The sequence below is a fragment of the Narcine bancroftii genome, chromosome 4 (genome assembly GCF_036971445.1).
Source record: "Narcine bancroftii isolate sNarBan1 chromosome 4, sNarBan1.hap1, whole genome shotgun sequence".
Taxonomy (NCBI): Eukaryota; Metazoa; Chordata; class Chondrichthyes; order Torpediniformes; family Narcinidae; genus Narcine; species Narcine bancroftii.
In genome coordinates, this window is record NC_091472.1 from 173,562,813 (window position 1) to 173,582,782 (window position 19,970).

Sequence of the window (19,970 nt, forward strand, 5' to 3'; positions counted from 1 at the left end):
AGTGGGCGTTAACGTGGGCTGAGACAGCTTGCTTGTCTCCCTATTGTACAGAGTCATGGCTGATGCCTGTTTCTTGTATGTTACAGATTGTTCCTGTTACTTTGTGCATTTGGTGGTGTTCCTGTTGCAGAGTTTTCTTCCAGACTATCACCCAGTGAAAGACAAAAAAGACTGAAACAATTTGAACAAGGAAAGCTCCAAATGTAAGTCTGCATGATCATGGCTTTAGCAACATGCAGTGAGGCACTGTGATGGTGAGAACCATTTCTGAGGGTTCAACAAGTAATAAGACCTGGACATGGTTTATTAACAATAATGGTTTTTATTTACACGTGCGGGAATTTGCAACAGTGAACACACTTGCACATACAGGTAAAACAACTACACACAAATTCTTGCTCTCCTGAGAGATTGCTACTATTTGTGGTTCCCATGGCTAAACGTGAGAACAAAACAAACAGTACCTGCCACCCCTCACTAACTGATAGACACGGTATACCTACTAACGAAAAGTCTCAAATCTACTTACATACTACAATGGGTGAGACACCACACTCTTTCCCAGGTGCATGCCACTAATAGCACCCACCCTGTACCAGCGTGCAATACACAACTTGTTCCCCAGCATCGCCCACGGCTCACAACTTCGATCAGACATTTCTCAATTGGTCTTCCGGCAATCCCTGTAGCCTGCAACCTGAGGTAGAGCTCAGGGATGTCTCAAGAGAATAAAGAGAGAGACCTGCTCCATGTGGTGGGCTTTGTACTGCAACCAGCTGGAGGGGCCGGCTAAGGTATGGCCAAATGAGGCAAGATGTTTGAGAGAGCCAATTGTAAGTTATGCCCTCAACTATGGGTGGACTAACCCTGATTGACATGGGGAATTGTCTTTTGACGTGCCTGGTCAGATGATCCTCCAGGAGCAAGTACATGGAAATTCCTTTGATTGGAGCAGTTTCCTGTCTGACCTATTGGATAAAAAAGGTAATAGGGAGAATCCTGGGAATTATAGACCAGTGAGTCTTGCTTCAGTGGTGTGCAGACTATTGGAGACGATTCTTAAGGGTAGGATTTATGAGCATTTGGAGAAGTACAGTTGGCATGTCTTTGTTTAGGGAATGTCGTGCCTCATGAGTCTAATTGAGTTCTTTGAGGGGGTTACAAAAGAAACGGATGAAGGTAGGATGGTAGATGTGGTGAAAATGGATTTTGGTAAGGCGTTTGACAAGGTCCCTCAAGAGAGACTTGTTTACAAAAAGTCACTGTAAATGTGTGAAAAAGAAAAAGTGTGTATCATGGCTAATGTGATTCATGGTGTGAAAAATAAAAAATTTAATAAAAAAAAAGAGAGAGAGAGACTTGTTTACAAAGTCATGAGGCATGAGATCCATGGAACCTTGGCTGTGTGGATTCAGAATTGGCTTGCCTGTAGAAAGCAGAGAGTAGTAGCGGAAAGAAAGTATTCTGCTTGGAGGTTAGTGATCATTGAAGTTCTGCAGGGATCTGTTTAGGACCCCTGCTCTTTATGATTTTTATAAATGACTTGCATGAAGATGTGGAAATAAGTATGAGTCAGTATGAAAGTTGGAAGAATATTGTATAGTGCTGAGGATTGTCGTACGTTACAAAAGGATATAGACAGAGTTGGCCAGAAAAGTGGCAGATGGAGTTCATTCTGGATAAGTGTGAGGTGATGCATTTTGGAAGGTCAAACCTGGTTAACAGAATGAAAGAACAGAGGGGTCTTGGGGTCCAAATCCATACATTTCTTAAGGTTGCTGTGCAGATTAATAGGATAATTGAATACCTGGGATGCTGGTGTTCATAAATTGGGGAATTGAGTTCAGAAGTTGAGAGGTCATGTTGCAATTTTACAAATCTCTGGTGAGACCATACTTGGAATATTCTGTTCAGTTGTGGTCAACTCATTTTAGGAAAGATATGGAAGGGGTGAAGATGATATGTTGCCCAAATTAGAAAATGTCTTGTGAAGCAAGGTTAGCGGACCTAGGACTTTTCTCTCTGGAGCAAAGAAGGATGAAAGGTGACTAAGTAGAGATCTGAGAGGCATAGATAAGGTGGGCATCCAGCGCCTTTTTTCCAGAGTGGGAGTAGCAAACACCAGAAGACATCTGGACAAAGTGAAGGGAGGAAAATTTAAGGGCAGCATCAGGGATAAGTTTATTTTGCACAGAGGATTGTGGGTGCCTGGAATGCCTTGCTAGGGGTGGTGGTGGAGGCTGAACCATTAGGGTAATTTAAGAGACTCTTAGGCACATTGATGAAAAAAAATATAGGGTTATTAGGGAGGAAGGGTTCCTTTTTTTTGGTAGGAATATATAGGTCGACACAACATCAAGAGCCGATGGGCCTGTATTATGGTGTAGTGTTCAATGTTGTTTCATCCTCTGGATAATAGTTGCATGCTCGTGTAAGTCTATGTACCATGTTATGTTTGGCATGTGGTGCTTGTATGATTGTAGCAGGATGGCCGCTAAGCACAAGCATCTCATTACTGGGATTGTAGGTTGGTGACACATTTTCTATCGCAGTCGGATCATTTTTATTGCTTTGTTTCCTACAGATTAATCAGCACTGATGCCACTGCCAGAGGGATTGATGTTAGAAATGTGACATGTGTGATTAATTATGATGCTCCACACTTTATCCGGTCATACGTCCACAGGTAATCAGCTGTTCAAGCAGGAAGATCATCGCCCTTCCCTGTTGCAGCTTTCCAGCTTCCTTCATCTTTCCCGTCATCTAATTTTTGACATAATTCAATAGGCAGGAATAAAACCAATTTATGACAACATTTGTCAAGTTAAAAAGCTATTTGGATGCAATAAGTACCATCTCCGTTTCACAAGAGTGAGTGTGCCTGTCAAACAACATAGACCCATTGAACACAACAGCATAGAATCAGGTCCTTCAGCAAATCTCTATAGAACACCACAGCACAGAAAACAGTCCATTTAGCCCTTCTAGTCTGTGCTGAAAACATCATACTGCTAGTCCCACTGACCTGAATCCATTCCATATCCCTCCAGTCCTCTCCCATTCATGTATCTATCCAGTTTATTTTTAAAACTTAAGAGTGAGCCCACATTTACCAAGACAGATGGCAGCTCATTCCACTCTCCCACCAGACTCTGAGTGAAAAGGTTTCCCCTAATGCTCCCCTAAACCTTTCCCCTTTCACCCTAAGTGCATGTCTCTTGTATTTATCTCTCCTCATCTACGTGGAAAAAGCCTACTTGCTTTTACTCTGTGTATACATCTCATAATTTTGTAAATATCTATCAAATTTCTCCTCATTCTTCTACACTCCAAGGAGTAGTGTCCTGACCTGTTTAATCTTTCCCTGGAACTCAATTCCTGAAGACCAACAACATTCGAGTAAATCTTCTCTGCACTCTTTCAATCTTACTGATATCCTTCCTGTAGTTAGGCAACTAGAACTGCACACAATACTCCAAATTTGACCTCAACAATGTCTTATACAACCTCAACTCTAGACTCAATACTTTGATTTATGAAAGCCAAGATGCCAAAAGCTTTCATAATCCTGTCTACCTATGACGCTACTTTCAGGAAATTATGTATCTGAATTCCCAAATCCCTTTGTTCCTCTGCATCCTTTTGTTCCTCTGCACTCCTCAGTGCCCTGTCATTTACTGTGTATGTTCTACCTTAGTTTGTCTTTCCAAAATGCAACACCTCACACTTCTCTGCATGAAATTCCATCTACCATCTTCTGCCTATTTTTCCAGTTGGTCCAGATCCTTCTGTAAGCTTTGAAAACCTTCTCGCTGTCCACAACGCCTCCAATCTTAGTGTCATCAGCAAACTTGCTGATCCAATTTTCTTCATTATAATTCAGATAATTAATGTAGACAACAAACAACAATGGTCCCAGCACCAATCCCTGAGGCACAGCACTAATCACAGACCTCCAGTCTGAGAAGCAATTTGCCAGTACCACTCTCTGTCTTCTCCCATTCAACCAATTTTGAACCCAGTTGCAATCTCCATGGATACCTAGCGTCAACACCTTCAGTGTGGGACCTTGTCAAAGGCCTTACTAAAGTCTGCATAGACAACAGCCACAGCCTTTCCTTCATCTACTTTCTTGGTAATCTCCTCGAAAAGTTCTATAAAATTTGTTAAGCATGACCTACCACACACAAAGCCATGCTGACTATCCTTAATCAGCCCTTGGCTCTCCAAATACTTGTATACCCAGTCTCTCAGAACACCCTCCAATAATTTACTTGCTACTGATCTCAGGCTCACTGGCCTGTAATTTCCTGGTTTACTTTGGGAGCCTTTTTTAAACAATGGAGCAACACGAACTACCCTCCAATCCTCTGGCACCTCATCCATGGCTAAGTATGTTATAAATATTTCTGCCAGGGCCCCTGCAATTTCTACACCTGTCTCCCTCACAGTCTGAGGGAATATCATGTCAGGCCCGTGGGATTTATTTGCCTTAATTTGCTCTAAGGCAGCAATCATCTCCTCTTTAATTTCTATAATGTTCCATGCCACTACTGCTTATTTCCCCTCTTTATACACTATGCCATATTCTTGAGTAAATACAGTTTAAGATTTCCCCATCTCGTGAGGCTTCACACTGAGACGAACACTCTGATCTTCTAAGGGACCAATTCTGTCTCTTAACATACTTGTAGAACCCTTTTGGGTTTACCTTCACATTATCTGCCAAAGCAAACTCGCGTCTTCTTTTTGCCTTCTTAATTTTCTTAAGTATTTTCTTACATTTTCTATATTCTTTAAGTACCTCATTTGCTCCTTGTTACCTATACCTGCTAAACACCTCTCTCTTCTTAACCAGATCGCCAATATCCCTTGAAAATCAAGGTTACTTTGCCTTTAATCCTAATAGGAAAATGCAAACTCTGCACTTTAAAAATTATGTTTGTGCCAAGCTATTATTCTGCCTCATTCCAAGACCTACATCCAGAACATAGCCCTTCATACTCCTCCCATCTATGTACCTATCTCAGTTTTTCTTAAATGTTAAATGTCAGCTGGCAGCTTGTTCTACATTCTCACCATTCTCTGCGTGAAGTTCCCCCTAATGTTCACTTTAAACATTTCTGCTTTCACCCTTAATCCATATCCTCCAGTTCTTTCTCACTGAATCTCAGTGGGAAAAGTCTGCTTCTGTTTCCTCTATCTATATCCCTCATAATTTTGTATAATTCTATCAAATCTCCACTCATTCTTCTATGCTCCAGGAAATAAAGTTTTAAACTTTCCCTGTCATTCAGTTCCTCAAGTTCTGGCAACATTCTAGTAAATAACATCTCTAATTAATACAGAGGCATTTATTCATATTTACAGTTAGCCAAAAAAACTAACAAGAACAAAACTACTGTTTCTCTGCCTTTTGCGAGGTTTAAATTATTGACTAAAAATCCTTTGCTAATGCAGGAAAAAAAAATCCTAATAAATCTTCTCTGCATGCTTTCATCTGCTGATATAATTCATATAACCACTGGAGCCGTTCTTCCTTTAGTTCAAAAATCACGAGGCAGATTTTTCTTTTGATACAAATGATGTCTATACAGCTTGGATTTTTAAAATTATGTTTCATATGGGAAATATCTTTAGCTTTCGAAGTTGAGGCACCAGGCCAGAGCAGCAGCAACAATGGAGAGTGAAATCTTTTGTGCAGAGATGTAGGAGGAGGAAACAAGAACTCTGGAGAACAAGGTGGAGGCAGATAAAAGCATGGCACAAATAGTTGGTCTGGGGCTGGAGCAAAGCAAAGGGCTGAGTGTTGTAGTGGTGGGCAGTACAAAGCAGGGGGAAACTTGTGGACTGATTTCCATATTCAATGAGAAATAATTGTGTTTTGCAATTCTTTGCGATGTAAATTAATATTGGAAGGAACAGACAAAATAACACGTACTCAAATTTAAGTTTAGTTTTGATCAACTCTTGTGCAAATAAATTTTCTTCCCTTTCCCCAAACCAGACTGAAACTGGATGCTGCAGTGTGAGCTAATGGCAGTGGAGATTTCCCTGATTAGATTTCCAGCCATTGGGTCACATCATCACCAACTTGCCCACACCAACCAAAATATCCCACTCACACTCATCCCACCTGCCTATGTTTGGCCATAACCCCTCACCCTATCCTATCCATGTATCCATCCAATTTTTTTCTTGAACATTTCAATAGTGCCTGTGTCAACCAAAACTCTCTGTGTTCACCTGATCAATTCCTCATGCTTCTGGATGCTTTCCCAATAGTATAAAAAATTAAGAAATCATTGCATCTTGACCAACTCACTCTCTACCAAACTACAGGGTATTGTTATTAGCTGCCATTTAACAGTCAGTCCCAAACTGCATTTTGTACAAAATGCTGGTCTTCCCACCTGGAAATATTCTAATATGACAGGCTGCGAAGCATGAAACATTACAATGTCATAAGAATGTAAGAAATCAGGAGTAGGACAAGGTCAGTTTGTGCTGCACCCTGCCCTGCCACTCAGAATAATTATAGCTGATTTGCTCAGGTTTCAATTTCACAATGTTCCTCTCACCTCCTTTGACCCAAAAACATCAACTACTTATTGCTTTCCGTAGGAACTTGCTGAGTTCCTTTTGTGCGTGTTTGAAGCCCTAGTAAAATCAGTCATTTGATAGCAGATGACACCTTCCATCACTTCATTTTGATTTGACCTGTTTTCTGGGGAGAGCTGCATGGTGAGATGGGAGACCTTTGGAAGTTTGGCCTATTGAATTTGGACAACAGGTAGGACATTTCTAGACAAGTGATCTCAGTCCATGTGACAAAATAATCCATGAGTTCTTTGCTCTTGCTGACTGGTCCTGGGGTCACACCATCCCTGGAATTTCCTGCAGACTGTTCTGTAACTTGAAGTGATTTCGAGGAACCTGGGAGAAATTAAGGCGGCACAGTTAGCACCCTGCTGTTTCAGGAGAGACAACCTGGGTTTGAATCTGTCTGTCAGGAGTTGTATGTTCTCCCTGTGACCTGCTTTGATTTTCCTTGGATGCTCTGGTTTCCTCCCAACTTTCAAAATGTACAGGGTTGGTAGATTAATTGGGTGTCATGGGCTGGAAGGACCCTTCTACTGTGCTGTATCGTTAAAAATTAAATTAACTCAGATTGAGCTTTGGACAGTCCCGTTGTTTCCCTTTGAATGTACCAAATATTCTTTTTACGAAAGTTTATCTCGAGCCTTCCAGTTTGGAATTGTGATTTATTTTTTTCTCTCTCTCCTCGCCCACCCCCACAGAGTTGGTCGGACTGCTCGAGGTGGGGACACTGGACTGGCATTCACACTCCTCCTAAAGGTGCAGGTGAGTCCCTGTAGGAGCCTTTCTTGCTACTGTGGTCCTGCTGAACAATTACTTGAACCAAACCTCCAGAAACAGAGGGTGGTGCCAGTGTCCCTTCTCTGGGTGGAGGAGGGAAGATGTGCCCCTCCCTGCCAAAGGTTGGGGGTGGGGGGGGGGGGGGTGCTGGGAACACTCCTCTCTGCTGCCAGCATATACCAAAGCCTCTCATCTGGCTGTCAAAAGCATTGGCAACTGTTCCAGATGATGCTGTTGTTTTTGGATGCAATGTATGGTAATGCTGCAATTCTCTTTGTGGCTGTGTTGTTTCCATGTTAGTTCTGGTTTGTGGCCATTGAACATTTTGTCCCTTAATTTGCAGGAACGACCATTCCTTCAGATGCTGAGTGATGCAGGCAGAAAAGAGTTGAGGAAACAGCTGGTGAAATCAGATTACTTACGCCCACTGATCCCACGCTATGAGGAGGCTTTAAAGGGGCTTCAATGCATTATTAAGGTAATTCACAGACTCGTGGAATCTGATTACATTATATGGCAAATATTAATTGTTCAAACTTTTAATTGCATCAGCTACAATATAAGCAATTGCCTTCAGATACGCATCTACTTTGCTCAGTGCCATTTCTCACCCACTTTTTGGATCAATGTATATTTGATATGGAGTCTGTTGTGATCAAGATAGCCATTAACCATCCAGTGAAATCTATTCCCCTTGCCAGTCAGATCATGGGCAGTTTGAACCTACAATTTGCTTTCTCATTCCTATCACAAACCTGGAGATGGGGTGGTGGGGAAGGTTAGTGTAGTGGTTAGTACAACCGCTTTCCTATCACAAGCCTGGGGGTGGGTTGGGGGGGGAATGTGAGTGTAGTGGTTAGTAAAACTGCTTTCTTGTTCCTGTCACAAACCAGAGGGTGGGTTGGCGGGCAAGGTTAGCGTAACAAGTGGCAAAGTGCTATTAAAGTGCCAGTAAACTGGATTTGTATGCACTGCTGTATGTAAGGAGATTGTACATTCTCCTTGTCTCTGTGAGTTTCCTCCAGGTGATGCGGTTTCGTCCATTCCTTCAAAACATATGGGGATTGGAAGTTAATTGGTCACGTAGGTGTATTTGGCTGGCATGGCTTCGTGACCAAAAAGGGCTTCTCCCTCTCTCTCTCTCCCTCCCACACTCTCTTCCCCCCCCCACCACAATCCCACCATCCAGCTCCACCTCGTCCCTGTCTCTCCGCTCTCCTCCCCTTCTTCCCCATCTTCCCCCTCCACTCCCCACTTTGCCCCACCTATGCCTCCTTCCCCGCTCTCTCACTCCTCCTTCCCCGCTCTCTCTAACCCACCCCGTTCTCTCTCTCTAACCCACTCCATTCTCTCTCTTACCCTCCCCGCTCTCTCTCTCTCTCTCACCCACCCCATTCTCTCTCACCCACCTTGCTCTCTCTCACTCCCCCACCCTTCTCTCTCTCCCCCCCACCCTGCTCTCTCTCTCATCCACCCCGCTCGCGCTCTCCCACACCACGTTCTCTCTCACCCATCTCTGAGATTGTTCAGGGACTTGGTTGGTTCTGACCAGGTCGACGCAGTTGGACCCTTTCAAATTGTCATGTTATTGGATCACTAACAGTGCAAATTGCCCGGTTAACCCCATTTTACGTGGTAGTTTGAAAGGGCCTCGTGGAGGCATCTTCCCACTGTGAGACAAGAAATATTTTTGATTACTCCACATCAAATGGTTTGTGGAAACATTGGAAATATTACCAGAAATTAAAGGTGAGAATAAATGCACTGTAAAAAAAAAGAGAAACATGAACATTTAAAAGCAGAAGTAAAAAGAAAAGTGCATTATGTAAGTCATTATCTTGAGGACACCCCAAAATAATCGGTTTACTTTTTATCCTCCTTTTCCAATGTTGAAATGGTATTGGTCATCTAAATTTTGGGGATTCAGGAGATTGTTTATCAGTTGTGCCTGTTTCTGTTACTTAAGTTTCTAACATTTTCTACACAGGATGAAAAGAAGAATAATCTCTTAACCTGAAGAACCAAAGTTCAGAATTTACCAGTGTGATGAACATTAGCAGGAAATCCTGAAGTGGCTTTGTACAAACATGTATGTTATTTATTTCCTAATGTATGCCCATTTTTTACATACGATAAATGTTGCAATGGACAGCCTGTTTTGGCGCAATAAAGAGAATTGACAAACTTGCATTTGGAGTAGATATGTTTATGTGATTCCAGCCTGGGCACAAACCTGCAATGAGAGCAGGAAGATATATTGTGTCAAATGGAATTTCAACCTCTGCTTTTCAGATGACACCAAGTGCAATTAGACCAGATTTGTAGTTTCAAAGTATTTCTCAGCTTTGAAAGAGAAGGGTTTCAATTCTGTCTGTCTGACCCAAGACCTGCATTTGTTCCTGCCCTTTATCACCCTTGTGAACTATAGCCTTAAACTGTTTCATACTCTCTTATTAGGATGTTCCCCTTAATAAAGTTGGGAACAGAGTTTGAGGATGTAGATGCAGCAACAATGAAGCACTCTTGATATATTTTAAAGCCAGGATGTTGTTCCCCTGCACCTGCTGCCCTTGTTTGTGGAGGAGCACATTTGGCAGTTGCTGTTGGAGTCGTCTGGGTACTGTGACAGATTATGTTATATTTTATATTATGTATAGATATTCAACGCACCCCTACAGCCGACAAGGTTGTCATCCTTGGCGACTTCAACGCTCGCGTCGGCAAAGACTCAGAAACCTGGCCAGGAATCCTGGGCAAGCATGCTGTCAGCAAGTGCAATGACAATGGGCGCCTCCTGTTGGAGCTCTGCGCAGAACAGCGGCTTGTCATTACAAACACCCTTTTTCAGCAGAGGGACAGCCTGAAGACTACCTGGATGCATCCCCGATCCAAACACTGGCACCTCCTGGACTACGTCCTGGTGCGAGAAAGAGACAAACGAGATGTGCTCCACACCAGGGTCATGCCCACACTGACCACTGGCTGGTTCGCTGCAAGCTCAACCTTCACTTCAAGCCAAAGCCCAGGAACAGTAAAGCCCCCAGAAAGAGGTTCAATGTCGGAAACCTGCAGTCAGACGAAGTGAGAGGAAACTTCCAGGCAAACCTCAAAGCAAAGCTCGAGGACGCAAGCCGCCTCACGGACTCGTCCCATGAAACCCTCTGGGATCAGCTGAAGACTACCATACTGCAATCCACTGAAGAGGTACTGGGCTTCTCCTCCAGGAAAAACAAGGACTGGTTCGACGAAAACAGCCAGGAAATCCAGGAGCTGCTGGCAAAGAAGTGAGCTGCCCACCAGGCTCACCTTACAAAGTCGTCCTGGCCAGAGAAGAAACAAGCCTTCCGTCGCGCATGCAGCCATCTTCAGCGCAAACTCCGGGAGATCCAAAATGAGTGGTGGACTAGCCTCGCCAAACGAACCCAGCTCAGCGCGGACATTGGCGACTTCAGGGGTTTTTACGAGGCTCTAAAGGCTGTGTACGGCCCCTCACCCCAAGTCCAAAGCCCGCTGCGCAGCTCAGATGGCAAAGTTCTCCTCAGCGACAAGATCTCCATCCTCAACCGATGGTCAGAACACTTCCAATCTCTTTTCAGTGCCAACCGCTCAGTCCAAGATTCTGCCCTGCTCCAGCTCCTTCAACAGCCCCTAAGGCCAGAGCTGGATGAGGTCCTCACCCGGGAAGAGACATATAAGGCAATTGAACAACTGAAAAGTGGCAAAGCAGCAGGTATGGATGGAATCCCCCCCAGAGGTATGGAAGGCTGGCAGCAAAACTCTGCATGCCAAACTGCATGAGTATTTCAAGCTTTGCTGAGACCAAGGAAAACTGCCTCAGGACCTTCGTGATGCCATCATCATCACCCTGTACAAAAACAAAGGCGAGAAATCAGACTGCTCAAACTACAGGGGAATCACGCTGCTCTCCATTGCAGGCAAAATCTTCGCTAGGATTCTCCTAAATAGAATAATACCTAGTGTCGCCGAGAATGTTCTCCCAGAATCACAGTGCGGCTTTCGCGCAAACAGAGGAACTACTGACATGGTCTTTGCCCTCAGACAGCTCCAAGAAAAGTGCAGAGAACAAAACAAAGGACTCTACATCACCTTTGTTGACCTCACCAAAGCCTTCGACACCGTGAGCAGGAAAGGGCTTTGGCAAATACTAGAGCGCATCGGATGGCCCCCAAAGTTCCTCAACATGATTATCCAACTGCATGAAAACCAACAAGGTCGGGTCAGATACAGCAATGAGCTCTCTGAACCCTTCTCCATTAACAATGGTGTGAAGCAAGGCTGCGTTCTCGCACCAACCCTCTTTTCAATCTTCTTCAGCATGATGCTGAACCAAGCCATGAAAGACCTCAACAATGAAGATGCTGTTTACAACCGGTACCGCACGGATGTCAGTCTCTTCAATCTGAGGCGCCTGCAAGCTCACACCAAGACACAAGAGAAACTTGTCCGTGAACTACTCTTTGCAGACGATGCCGCTTTAGTTGCCCATTCAGAGCCAGCTCTCCAGCGCTTGACGTCCTGTTTTGCAGAAACTGCCAAAATGTTTGGCCTGGAAGTCAGCCTGAAGAAAACTGAGGTCTTCCATCAGCCAGCTCCCCACCATAACTACCAGCCCCCCCCACATCTCCATCGGGCACACAAAACTCAAAACGGTCAACCAGTTTACCTATCTCAGCTGCACCATTTCATCAGATGCAAGGATCGACAACGAGATAGACAACAGACTCGCCAAGGCAAATAGCGCCTTTGGAAGACTACACAAAAGAGTCTGGAAAAACAACCAACTGAAAAACCTCACAAAGATAAGCATATACAGAGCCGTTGTCATACCCACACTCCTGTTCGGCTCCGAATCATGGGTCCTCTACCGGCATCACCTACGGCTCCTAGAACGCTTCCACCAGCGTTGTCTCCGTTCTATCCTCAACATTCATTGGAGCAACTTCATCCTTAACATCGAAGTACTCGAGATGGCAGAGGCCGACAGCATCGAATCCACGCTGCTGAAGAGCCAACTGCGCTGGGTAGGTTACGTCCCCAGAATGGAGGACCATCACCTTCCCAAGATCGTGTTATATGGCGAGCTCTCCACTGGCCATCGTGTCAGAGGTGCACCAAAGAAGAGGTACAAGGACTGCCTAAAGAAATCTCTTGGTGCCTGCCACATTGACCACCGCCAGTGGGCTGATATCACCTCAAACCGTGCATCTTGGCGCCTCACAGTTCGGCGGGCAGCAACCTCCTTTGAAGAAGACCGCAGAGCCCACCTCACTGACAAAAGACAAAGGAGGAAAAACCCAACACCCAACCCCAACCAACAAATTTTCTGCTGCAACCGTGTCTGCCTGTCCTGCATCAGACTTGTCAGCCACAAACGAGCCTGCAGCTGACGTGGACATTTACCCCCTCCATAAATCTTCGTCCGCGAAGCCAAGCCAAAGAAAGAAAAGATATGTTTTAAAGGAGATAAATTGGGGCAGGATTTTTAGTTTAGGTCACATACACATACAAACACCAAAATAGATCTCATTTAAAATGCCGGAGCTCTGCTCAAGCCAGACAGTCCAGGCTCCGGGTGCCTTTGCAGAAATGTTGAAGGAATGCCTATTAGGAGTTCACAAGTAGATGTTAATTGGACATGCTGTGGAGTATTGTTTTGGAAATCAACAGATGAAAGAACTCAGAAGATTAGGTCCGGAGCCGCAGTCTGTCTGAGTGCAGTTGGCTGTTCTAAGAGGGTCATGTGGTTTTCTCTGAGTGTGAAGGAGAGAGAGAGAGAGAGAGAATTCAGATCTACAGTTCAGCAGCAACAGCTGGGACTGGAACAGGACAAGCTGGAAAGCTGGGGGTGGGGGCGGGGGAAACCCCATTTTGAAGATGGGTTGTGAGTTTTTAGTTCAGCCTGGCCAGACAAGAGGAGAGGACTGGCTGCATAATGTTTCACTTGAAATAAGGGAAACAATAAGGAACTCTGTGATGACTTGAAAGAAAGAGGTTATCATCTGGAAAACCCTGATGGGGCAATTTTCTTCGGCAAGACACTGAAGTGGCTGAAGGAATCAGTTGTGGGTGTCCAACGAGCAACAAATCTCTCTCTGAAAACGCCCCTTCCTGAGCGGTAACAATGTACTTTTCAAGTACCAAAGCCTGGTGAAATTCATAAATGTTAAATTCTGTGCACAATATAAGAATTGCCTTATACCAGTGAACTTGGAGGAGTGAGAAGTGAGATTGGACTGTGAATCAAAGAACTTTTCTGAACTTACACATATCTGTCTGCTCAGAATTAGAAGGGGGTTAAGTTAATAGTAAGTTGAAGTTTGATCCTGTTTTCATGTTTAAAGATAATTAAAAGCAACTTTTGTTTAAGTAACCATTTGTCTTGGTAAATATCTATTACTGCTGGGTTTTGGGGTCCTCTGGGCTCGTAACAGTACATACCGGAAATTCTCTGTGCCTCTGCTGGAGGCAATGTGCATGTAGAGTGATTGATGGGTGGCCCATCAAGTAGGTTGCTTTGAGTATTCCATCCACTCTTGACATGCTTTGGAGATACGTCAAGACCTTGGGATATCAGGATGAATATTGTGCTCAGTTCTGGTTGCCACATTGTAGGAAAGATGTGGAAGCTTTAGAGAAGTTGCAGAGGAGATTTATCAAGACACTTCCTGGATTGAAGAATGTCTTGTGAAGAAAGGCTAACAGAGTAAGACTTTTCTTCTTAGAGCAACAGAGGTGAGAGGAATAGTACCTTTTTCCCAGGGCAGCAATGGCCAATACCAGAAGACATCTGTTTAAGGTGAGTGGAGAAGAGTTTAGGGGAAGCATTAGGGGCAGGTTTTTTTTGCACAGAGTGGTGGGTATCTGGAATGCATTGCTGGAGGTGGAGGCTGATGTAATAGAGACAGTCAAATGACTCCTGGATACGGCTAGGATATTAGAAATATATAGAGTGTATGGGGTGTGAGGGAGGGGAAAGTTTGATTGATCATAAAATAGGTTTATACACAGTAGATCAGCACAACATCATGGGCTGACGAGCCTGTACTGTGCTCCACTGTTCAAAGTTTGAAGGTAGATTTTGTACTTAGCCAAGAAAATGGCTCACGCATAACAACAAGTGCCTATTGGAATTTAATTGCCTGTTTTTATCATTAAAGCCCACGATCTGGTTGTCAATACGATTTGTATGTCGGCAGCAAAGAAACAACCATGGTGCCATCAAACCTGCATCAGCTGCAACAGATTTGGAAAGCTGAGTAACACCAACACAAGAAGCAAGATAATCTAAAGATCAAGCACAATGACAATGGACCAATTCACTAAATCAACCAATTTATGAATTTATAGAAGTTGGGGTAGAGAATGTACAATAAAGGGCAGGTTTTATTTAATCAAATGATCACAGATGATTTGCTCATCGAACAATCTTGTGCAGTCAAAGATCACTTGGACAGAGTCCTCTTTTATTGATATTTGAAAGCTAATTGCCCAGTGCTCATTGGGAAGAGTTTGATTCCATGAGTACAGGATTGCAATTTCCTTGCAAGCTTCAAAAGTTTGTGCTGAGCCCTTCCATTTAGGGACACCTGTAACAGTGCCTTTAATGTTGCTGAGTTCATCAGTACACTCAGAAAGTTTCTTGCTTGGGTTTTACTTTAGTGACAAATATGCTACCCTTTCACAATCTTGTGGCTGATACATGTTTGTTTGGACCAGAATGGTTATTTGTCTGCCAATGTGTAAATTGTGTTTACAACTCAACCACCAGGGTGAAAGCAGTAAGTTCAATTCCGAAAAGCACTTGTTGCTGTGTGACCCAATTATTCTCTAAGTGTAAAGTCGAGCACACAATGTTGTAAAAGTTTTTGTAATTATATAAAGCGTAAAAGGATGGCTAAAGTGAAGATTGGTCCTTTGGAAGATGAGAAGGGGGGTTGATATTGAGTAATGAAGCAATGGCTGAGGCGTTGAATGACTATTTTGTGTAAGTCTTCACAGTGCAGGATACATTGAACAAATCAAAGACAGATGTTATGAATGTGATGGCTATCACTCAAGAGGTGGTACTCAGAAAACTTGAGAGTCTAAAGATAGGTAAGTTCCCTGGTCCTGATGGAATGTTTCTCAGGATACTGAAAGAAATGGCAGAAGTTATAGTCAAGGCTTTGGTGATAATTTACCAAAATTTTACGCGAAGGTCCTGGTGGATTGGAAGATGGAGAATGTCACGCCACTATTCAAAAAAAAGATGTAGGGAACTTTAGGCCAGTTAGTTTTACATCTGTAGTTTGGAAAATGCTTGAAGCTATCATTAAAGAAGAAATAGTGGGGCATCTAGAGTGAAATGGGTTCATCAGGCAGACGTAGCATGGATTCAGTAAAGGAAGGTCCTGTTTGACAAATTTACTGGAGTTCCTTGAGTATATAACGAGTGCGGTAGATGGAGGGGAGCAGATGGATGTTGTTTGGATTTCCAGAAGGCATTTGATATGGTACCTCATAAAAGACTTGTAGAGAAGCTAAGGATGCATAGAGTTGTGGGTGATGTATTAGCTTGAATAAAGGATTGGTTAACCAATAGAAAGCAGAGTTGGGGTACAGGGGTGTTTTTCATGTTGGCAATCAGTGGTAAGTGGTGTGTCACATGGGTCGGTGCTGGGCTCTTACAGCTGTTTACGATATTCATCTGGAAGTGGGAACAATGTATTTAAGTTTGCTAAAGATGCTAAATTGAGTGGAAAAGCAAATTGTGCACAGGATATGGAAAGTTTGCAGGGAGATAGGTTGTGAGTGGGCAAAGGTCTGGCAGATGGAGTACAATGTTGGCAAATCTGAGGTTATCCACTTTGAAAGGAAAAATAGAAGATCAGAATATTATTTAAAAAGCAAGCGATTGCAGCATGCTGCCATTCAGAAAGACTTGGGAATGCGTATGCATGAATTGCAAAAGGTGGTTGGTTTGCAATTGCAGCAGGGTATCAAGAAGGCAAATGAAATGTTGGCCTTCATTGCGAGAAGGATTGAATTGAGGAGCAGGGAGGTTATGCTGTAACTGAACAAGGTACTGGTGAGGCTGCATCTGGAGTACTTTCAGTTCTGGTCTTGGAGGCGGAGCAGAGGAGGTTCACCCGGTTGATTCCAGTGATGGAGTTGGCGGCCCAGTTGGCATGGTGGTTAGCACAACAACTTTACAGCGCCAGAAATCGGGACAGGGGTTCAAATCCCACACTGTCTGTACTTTCTCCCCATGTCTGCATGGGTTTTTCCCAGGGGCTTCGGATTCCTTCCACTTTTTGAAACGTACTGGGGGTGTAAATTGGGCGGCACAGAATTATGAGCCAAAATGGCCCTGTTACCTTGCTGTATGTCTAAATTTAAATGATTTTCTGTTGAATCCTTCTCCAGCTTTCAGTTGAATCTTCCTCTGCTACTAACATAGAGAGAGTATTCCTGATCCCAAACATTCACTGTATAGAGGGGAAATATTTTGGTTCATGCCATTTTTGGTTCTTTTGTATTTCACCTTTATTCTCTATTCCATGGTTTTTAAACCATTCTTGATTTTCTTGCAAACCTCTGTTCCAAGGACAATTGCCCATGCTATTCAACTAATTCTCATAACACAGATCCATAATTTCTGGAGAAGATTCAGTAAATCTCGTGTATTGCTCATATCAGAATACAGAGGTTGGGAGATGCCAGAACAACAATATTGCTCTTCACATCGCCAGGACAAAGGTGCCTATTGTTCGGGAGGAGAGGCCAATGTTCCACACACTTGTCTGCCTTGATGGAACAGAAGTGGAAAGGGTTAGAACCATCATATTCTTGGGAATCCATATTTTGTGAGCCTTCTCCTGCAGACTAAAGAAGGCATGCCAACACCTCTACTCTCAAAGAAGATTTGGTATGTTGTTGAATTCTCATCAAACTTCTACTGTGTAGGAACATGGAAAGGTGCAGAAGGTAGCACACATAATCAGGTCCATCGCTGAAGACATCTATGTGAGGCACTGCCTCAGGAAGACCCTGGCCCCTCCCCCCCAATCACCCTGGTCATAACCTCTTCTCACTGCTACCTTTGGGCAGAAGGTTCAGAAGCCTGAAGACCAGTATCTCTTTGTTTAAGAAAAGTTTCTTTCCAACAGCTATGAGACTCTTGAACCTCCCTTTCTTACATTAATCAGGGACTGCACCAATAAGGCCATCTGCACGATTGTAAGACCACTTTTTTTTCCAGCTCTTTGGTAACTGAATAATAATTATTTGTGTGTTTTGTATTATCTCTATTTATTGCTATATAATAGAGCTGTAACATAAATGTTCATGACAACAAACTCATTATATCTTTCCTAAAGTGTAGAACCTGGAACTGACACAGTGCTTCAGTTACGGCCAAATCAGTGATCTACAACATTTTGTCAAGTCTTTCTTGCTTTGTACTGTATATCTTTCCCTGATCTCAAATGCATTTTTTTAACCAATTCACTGCACATGCTGATCTCCTGATTTCTCAGATCTTGTATTCCTTTTGGAATTGTGCCCCTCATTTTTGTATTGATTCCATTCAATCAGCCCTTCCATTTTTCTTTATTTTTTTTTAATCTTCAAAGTTCAGTGCTCCATATAACCTATAAATATGGAAACTATGCCCTGTACAAATCATCAAGGTACATTCAGGAAACCAGTGGTCTCTGCACTAACCCATAGTCTCTTCCCTCTGATCAGAAATTCATCCTCTCACTTAGCCCTTTTATTCCATTTGTTTCAATATTGATGATAACCCTGGAATGTGGCACTTGTTCGAAGACTGATTTGCAGTCCATATGTACCCCATCAACTCCATTTCCCTTCGTGAAGCTCTCAGTTGAGACAGCTGTGATTTGCTCATTTTGTCTCATTATTTCTTGGACTCCGCATTCACAAGAGTTAAACTGATTGGGTCTAGTTCTCAGCTTGTGCTCACACCAGTCCTCAGGCAGCATCTCTGGAAGTTTGAAAGATAATGGCCAAGACCTTTGCAAATTTATTCCTTTATGGCTCTCAGCAACCTAGGATGCTTCCCAACTTGGCCCAGATGATTGATCAGCTTTAAGGTAGGTCAGAGAGGAGGTTCCCAGCTGTGCAGAGATTGACGAGAGGAGGATGGCAGTTGTGCAGAGAGTGACGAGAGGAGGTTGCCAGCTGTGCAGAGAGTGACGAGAGGAGGTTGCCAGCTGTGCAGAGAGTGAGGAGAGGAGGTTGGCAGCTGTGCAGAGAGTGAGGAGAGGAGGTTGGCAGCTGTGCAGAGAGTGATGAGAAGAGGTTGCCAGCTGTACAGAGAGTGACGAGAGGAGGTTGCCAGCTGTGCAGAGAGTGACGAGAGGAGGTTGGCAGCTGTGCAGAGAGTGACGAGAGGAGGTTCCCAGCTGTGCAGAGAGTGACGAGAGGAGGTTCCCAGCTGTGCAGAGAGTGAGGAGAGGAGGTTGGCAGCTGTGCAGAGAGTGATGAGAGGAGGTTCCCAGCTGTGCAGAGAGTGAGGAGAGGAGGTTCCCAGCTGTGCAGAGAGTGACGAGAGGAGGTTGGCAGCTGTGCAGAGAGAGACAAGAGGAGGTTGCCAGCTGTGTAGAGAGTGACGAGAGGAGGTTGGCAGCTGTGCAGAGAGTGACGAGAGGAGGTTCCCAGCTGTGCAGAGAGTGATGAGAAGAAGTTGCCAGCTGTACAGAGAGTGACGAGAGGAGGTTCCCAGCTGTGCAGAGAGTGAGGAGAGGAGGTTGGCAGCTGTGCAGAGAGTGACGAGAGGAGGTTGCCAGCTGTGCAGAGAGTGACGAGAGGAGGTTCCCAGCTGTGCAGAGAGTGATGAGAAGAGGTTGCCAGCTGTACAGAGAGTGACGAGAGGAGGTTCCCAGCTGTGCAGAGAGTGAGGAGAGGAGGTTCCCAGCTGTGCAGAGAGTGACGAGAGGAGGTTGCCAGCTGTGCAGAGAGTGACGAGAGGAGGTTGCCAGCTGTGCAGAGAGTGACGAGAGGAGGTTCCCAGCTGTGCAGAGAGTGATGAGAAGAGGTTGCCAGCTGTACAGAGAGTGAAGAGAAGAGGTTGCCAGCTGTGCAGAGAGTGACGAGAGGAGGTTCCCAGCTGTGCAGAGAGTGATGAGAAGAGGTTGCCAGCTGTACAGAGAGTGACGAGAGGAGGTTTCCAGCTGTGCAGAGAGTGAGGAGAGGAGGTTCCCAGCTGTGCAGAGAGTGACGAGAGGAGGTTGCCAGCTGTGCAGAGAGTGACGAGAGGAGGTTGCCAGCTGTGCAGAGAGTGAGGAGAGGAGGTTCCCAGCTGTGCAGAGAGTGACGAGAAGAGGTTGCCAGCTGTGCCGAGAGTGACGAGAGGAGGTTCCCAGCTGTGCAGAGAGTGACGAGAAGAGGTTCCCAGCTGTGCAGAGAGTGAGGAGAGGAGGTTGGCAGCTGTGCAGAGAGTGATGAGAGGAGGTTGCCAGCTGTACAGAGAGTGACGAGAGGAGATTCCCAGCTGTGCAGAGAGTGAGGAGAGGAGGTTGGCAGCTGTGCAGAGAGTGACGAGAGGAGGTTCCCAGCTGTGCAGA

General features: G+C 44.4%; 3 protein-coding genes across 11 annotated transcripts in view; 2 read left to right on the forward strand and 1 right to left on the reverse strand.

Moving 5' to 3' along the window:
• The window catches only part of LOC138760235 (ATP-dependent RNA helicase DDX51-like), a 48,956-nt gene extending 39,388 nt beyond the window's left edge, over positions 1–9,568 (forward strand). Inside the window, exons 7-11 of the mRNA XM_069930568.1 lie at positions 87–203; positions 2,585–2,686; positions 7,302–7,365; positions 7,724–7,858; positions 9,368–9,568. Coding sequence (XP_069786669.1) covers positions 87–203; positions 2,585–2,686; positions 7,302–7,365; positions 7,724–7,858; positions 9,368–9,397 — 448 coding nt within the window. The 3' untranslated portion in view covers positions 9,398–9,568. The remainder of the gene's footprint in view (positions 1–86; positions 204–2,584; positions 2,687–7,301; positions 7,366–7,723; positions 7,859–9,367) is intronic.
• patz1 (POZ/BTB and AT hook containing zinc finger 1) overlaps positions 1–19,970 on the reverse strand; it is a 749,193-nt gene that overhangs the window by 96,328 nt on the left and 632,895 nt on the right. The gene's annotated exons all lie outside the window — the stretch shown is intronic.
• Positions 18,547–19,970, forward strand: part of LOC138760236 (protein PML-like) — a 45,011-nt gene continuing 43,587 nt past the window's right edge. The window contains exon 1 of the mRNA XM_069930569.1: positions 18,547–18,564. Coding sequence (XP_069786670.1) covers positions 18,547–18,564 — 18 coding nt within the window. The remainder of the gene's footprint in view (positions 18,565–19,970) is intronic.